General features: G+C 35.0%; 1 protein-coding gene across 1 annotated transcript; it reads left to right on the forward strand.

Annotated features, from left to right (window-relative positions):
• The first annotated feature begins 823 nt into the window (after window positions 1-823).
• Window positions 824-3,458, forward strand: LOC110897292 (tubulin beta chain). Its single transcript, XM_022144044.2, has 3 exons — window positions 824-1,359; window positions 2,060-2,329; window positions 2,471-3,458. Exons 1-3 carry the CDS (start codon window positions 963-965, stop codon window positions 3,154-3,156), a joined length of 1,353 nt encoding a protein of 450 aa, XP_021999736.1. The 5' UTR covers window positions 824-962; the 3' UTR covers window positions 3,157-3,458.
• Window positions 3,459-5,722: the final 2,264 nt, after the last annotated feature.

Here is a 5,722-nt window from a genome sequence, read left to right on the forward strand (position 1 = left end):
AAAATGAACGTGTTCACGAACACAAATAAAATCGGCGATAGTGATGGATGTTAGAGGTGAATGACAAATGGGTCACCGTTGGAACTTGAAGCCATAATCATGAAATGGAGATCTATGTATAAACATAGAGAAAGGAAACGGGAATGATGTATAGACATAATGAGAATAAGGTTTCCCATTTTAATTGTTAGAATAATAAAATAAATAAAAATTTAAAAGTATAAAAAAGTTTAGATAAAATAAAAGTACAAAAATCTTTCATGAACGACATAAACAAGCAAACACGAACAAACGTTCACAAACACGTTACCGAACGTTTACAAACACAATCGAACGAACGAGACATATGTTCATGTTCATTCATATAACTAATCGAACGAAATTTCTTGTTCATGTTCGTTCATTTATTAAACGAACGAACGTAAACGAACTTCCCGCAGAATGGTTCACAAATTGTTCGTTGAATGTTCGGTTCGTTTACAACCCTAAACACGGACATAAATTATCTTTCATTAAGTGTTTATAAACCGTTCGTGAACACAAATATTTCTTAACAAACAAACACAAACAAAGCCATATTCATGTATATTCGATTCTTTTGCAGCCATACATACATATTCATGATTTAACATGAAAACATATGAATGGTTCATGATTCATCATGAAAAAATTTGAAATTTGTAAAAAAACAAAAAAGAACATGCCTTCTTTATAAGAAACAAAACTTAAGTGTCAAAACCACACTTCTCAAAACTTTCAAACCCCCCAAAAAAACACATTCACTACTAACCTGGCGCCATTTGGGCCCTCATTTCCACACCACCGTCACTCCATCACTACACGAACCCCTTCACTCTCCTATATTATCTCTCTCCCACCCTTAACCACCTCTATCTTTATATATATATATATATCATCCCACCCAAACCCCAATAACAATCCCATTCATCAATCATTCAATCATGAGAGAAATCTTACACATTCAAGGAGGCCAATGCGGCAACCAAATCGGCGCCAAGTTCTGGGAAGTCATCTGCACCGAACACGCCATCGACCACACCGGCCGCCACACCGGATCCAACTCCGATCTTCAACTCGAACGTATCAACGTCTATTTCAATGAAGCTTCCGGTGGCCGCTATGTCCCTCGTGCCGTTCTCATGGATCTGGAGCCTGGTACCATGGACAGCATTAGATCTGGTCCCTATGGTCAGATCTTTCGACCCGATAACTTCGTCTTCGGTCAGTCCGGTGCTGGGAACAACTGGGCTAAAGGCCATTATACTGAAGGTGCTGAGTTGATTGACTCAGTTCTTGATGTTGTCAGGAAAGAAGCTGAGAATTGTGATTCTTTGCAAGGTAGGTTTTGTTGTTTGTTCATCGTAAGTTGTCGTGTTGAGTTATGTTTTGTTTTGTTGTTGTGATCTGGATTTGAAGTTGCTTGGAAGTTACCAAAACGGTGTCGGTTTGAGTTTTAGGGTTAATGTTTATGTTTATGTTTATAAACTGTGTTTTTTTTTTTTTTGTTTTGGAAGTTACGAAAACGGTGTCGGTTTGTTAAGTGTTAATATTTGTTTGATTATAGTTAGATACATGTTTTTTTTATAAATTTTTGTAGTTTGAGGATGATCAGTTGGTCTAATATGTAGTTAGGTTATGCATGTATGATAATTGATACAAAAAGATTCATGTTTTCAGGCTTTTAGATGTGTTTTGTGAGGGTTTTTTTTTTTTTTTTTTTTATAGTATCTGCTGAAATTGAAATTTACTATTTTTTTTGAAAATAATTTAAGGGTTTTTAATAACTTTTTTTTAATAATTTAAGGGTTTTTGATAAGTTATGGCATATCAAAAAGTTTGTACACATGAGGAACTTTTTGGACCATTTGCTCTCTGCCTCTCTCAAAACTTATTTTTGTTTATTAGGAAATTACTTATTGAATTTGTTTTTCTTGAGTTCTTTTTTTTTTTTGTCAAAGTTGTATCATTTATGGGTTATGAATTTGCTCTTGTATGTGTTTTATTTACTAATTGTATTTGATTTTGTTTTGTTTTGTAGGTTTTCAAGTGTGTCATTCACTTGGAGGCGGTACCGGTTCTGGTATGGGGACGCTCTTGATCTCGAAAATAAGAGAAGAATACCCTGATCGAATGATGCTTACATTCTCGGTTTTCCCTTCGCCGAAAGTCTCTGATACGGTTGTTGAACCCTACAACGCCACACTCTCCGTCCACCAATTGGTCGAAAACGCCGATGAATGTATGGTTCTTGACAATGAAGCACTCTATGACATATGTTTCAGAACCTTAAAACTCAGCAATCCAAGCTGTAAGTACCTGTTCCCAATTTTTATAATTAACCCTCTAGTTTTATTAATTTGTTTTGCAAATGAACTATTTTTTTTTTTTTTTTGAACGATAAATTTGGATCACTGACGGAATGCAAATGAACTATTGATTTGAATTACAGTTGGTGATTTGAACCACTTGATATCTGCAACCATGAGTGGTGTAACATGCTCTTTAAGGTTTCCGGGTCAATTAAATTCTGATCTCAGGAAGCTAGCAGTGAATTTGATTCCATTCCCAAGACTACATTTCTTCATGGTCGGTTTCGCCCCTCTGACGTCTCGTGGGTCCCAGCACTACACGTCGTTGACGGTCCCAGAACTGACTCAACAAATGTGGGACTCGAAAAACATGATGTGCGCAGCGGACCCACGCCACGGGCGTTACCTTACGGCTTCCGCCATGTTTAGAGGCAAAATGAGCACTAAAGAGGTTGATGAACAAATGATCAATGTGCAAAACAAGAACTCGTCTTACTTTGTCGAATGGATTCCAAACAACGTTAAATCTAGCGTTTGTGACATCCCACCAACGGGCCTCTCAATGGCGTCCACATTCGTTGGAAACTCTACTTCGATTCAAGAAATGTTTAGACGAGTGAGCGAGCAGTTTACGGCTATGTTTAGGCGCAAAGCTTTCTTGCATTGGTATACCGGCGAAGGAATGGACGAGATGGAGTTTACCGAAGCCGAGAGTAACATGAATGATTTGGTGTCTGAATATCAACAATATCAAGATGCTACAGCGGATGAAGAATATGATGAAGAGGGTGAGGAGGAGGAGGAAGAGGGGCAATATGAAGGGTAAAATGGTAAAAAGGTAAAAGACTAAAATGGTATGTTTTGTTTTTGTAAGTTCTATATGATGCAGTTTGGAGTGTACTCTTTTAAGGTTGTGGTTTTAGATATTTTGATGTTTGGATGATATGTTTTGGTTTGGTTTGGGTAATGAAAGTGTTTGAATAAAAGTATGATATTTTGCTTTAAATTGTTGTTATTGTGACAACAATTTGAGTGAATATCATATATGCAAGACTATATTTGTGTAGAGAATTTATACTTTATACTCTTTATGGTATGAATGTATGAATGAATGGAGATATTGTGGCATGTAGTTATGATTGCAAACAAAGGGACAAAAATGACGTAAACACTTTTTGAACCAATCAAAGATGTGGATCTGGTTTTAAAACTTACTTTCTCTCTCTTATTATTACCAGATTTATTTCTTTCTTTTTTGGGGATTATTATGGTAAAGATTTTTTTTTTTATTTATCTTCTTTATCAGGTAATACTCATTGAGATAAATATCTTTCTTTTAGTTTGTAAAAAGAATATTAATTTTAGAGATAATTTATTTACTTTATTATTCTACTAGATTATTAGACCCGTGTACTACACGGGTTTAAGAATATAAATTTATAAATTATTTAAATTTATACTCTCTACAAAAATTTACATAAGTGAATTTTTTACCATAGATAACGCAACAGTTGGTCATGTGTAAAAACCGATTCTTTTAGAAACAAACTAACTTTACACAAAAACTGTCCTATACTTTTATTTGTCGTCATGACAAAACATAGGGCGAGAGGAAACTGTCTTCTTTTTAAATTAAACGGAATCCTTCTATTTAGCGGTATTAAACGAAATCTAGTGATAAACGTTTAAGTGCCAATATTACTTCCGGATAATATGAGTGGTTTGGCAAGCCTAAAAATATAACTTCATTTAGGACATCCGGTGAGTATAAACTTGCATCAAAATTATCATGAAGATATTTTATCCTTAAACCCCTTTATTACACGGGTCTAATAACATTAAAAGCGTTTTCAAAGCATGAAAGTAAACCGGTTTTCAAATATCGGATTAACCTATTCTTTACCATTTTTATTACTATAATATAAAATTGTAATTTATTTAATAGATGTTTAACATATAGTAAAAAATCCTTTTAAAGAATAAGAAGATGTTGTCATATTGACATTATTAGAAATTCTTTATTATAAGTAGAGTTGTTACTAATAACTAACTATATATTTTAGAAAAGTTAAAAGTAAATAATCATTATCTAAATAAACAATAAAATATTTGTTAGTATTAATTTGTTAAGGATTTTTTATTGTTTTGTATTAATTAATTAACAAGATTATTAGTAAATTAAATAAGAGAATGCCATGTGGCATTAAGTAGGTTCTTGGTTTAGTATGAGAATGCCATGTGGCATTAATCATACTTTTTATTAGTATTAGATTATTATTTTTTTTGAAAGGAATACTTCATTAAAAACACCAAACGGATTATTTCCAAGACGGAGATAACCGTGGCAAACTAACTTACATCGAGCCCATCAAATAAGAGTTCCAACCTATCCAATCGATAACCACATCTTTACCCCTACCTCTATACCATAGAAAACTCAACGATTTTACATCCGAAACCACTTGATAAACACTCCTCGTTATGTTTGAAAAAACCTTCTCGTTCCGCGCTTTTTCTCCAACACGTTATAATGAGAATCCCATTCATATTGTCTCTTCTAACCTTAGAACCTCCCACTTGCTCGGCAACCTTGAAAATATCTTCGGTGGAGAACAATATCATCGGTGGGATTTTGACCCAAGAAGCAATACCACTCCACACTCCATCTGCAAACCTACAAGCTGTAAATAAATGCTCTACTATCTCGTCCGTCTCTTCACAAAAAACACAGCTCCAATTACCAACCGCGATATTCCTTCTTCGAAGTGCACATTTAGTAGGAATTCTATCAAGTAAAGCTCTCCACATAAAAATATTACATTTACTAGGAATCCATGCACACCAATCAAACTGTTGATTTCCTACCTGAGACCCACTACCTTTTATCCACTCTTTGACCTCTCTCACCACATACTCCTTCGAGTCGCCCACGTTCCAGACCCACGAATCATCAGCCTGAGAAAACCGAGTCCCACATATTAATCTTTGACACTCAACTGCTTCAACCATCTCTTGATCTGTGGCTGGATATCGTTTCCAATCCCAAGTAACCAAAATGCCATCATTATACGACTCCATTCTATCCGCCAGTTTGCACCAAGGATCCGACTCGAGACGGAACAGATTTGGAAAACGCTGCTTAAGAGGCATGTAATCGATCCAAAACCTTATATTCGAACCATTTCCCACACACCCTTTTATCATCCCTACAAACGGAATATCACCCACTTTCAAATTTCGGCCACATAAAACAATTTTAGACCACACTTCTGAAATTTTTTTATTACACGGAAACGTCTCCCACCGTCTACAAGACCCATGTATTATTCTATTATTAAATTCTGTTTATTACAATTATACATCCTTTAAAACCATCCGATGCCACTAAGAGT

Source organism: Helianthus annuus, chromosome 13 (assembly GCF_002127325.2).
Source record: "Helianthus annuus cultivar XRQ/B chromosome 13, HanXRQr2.0-SUNRISE, whole genome shotgun sequence".
Classification (NCBI taxonomy): domain Eukaryota; kingdom Viridiplantae; phylum Streptophyta; class Magnoliopsida; order Asterales; family Asteraceae; genus Helianthus; species Helianthus annuus.

What these genes read in the sequence shown, in the direction of transcription:
- LOC110897292 (XM_022144044.2), top strand. Translation starts at nt 963, where the DNA reads ATGAGAGAAATCTTACACATTCAAGGAGGCCAATGCGGCAACCAAATC. An exon ending in GAATTGTGATTCTTTGCAAG is followed by an intron (nt 1,360 to 2,059) that starts GTAGGTTTTGTT and finishes TTTGTTTTGTAG; the next exon opens with GTTTTCAAGTGTGTCATTCA. An exon ending in AAAACTCAGCAATCCAAGCT is followed by an intron (nt 2,330 to 2,470) that starts GTAAGTACCTGT and finishes TTTGAATTACAG; the next exon opens with TTGGTGATTTGAACCACTTG.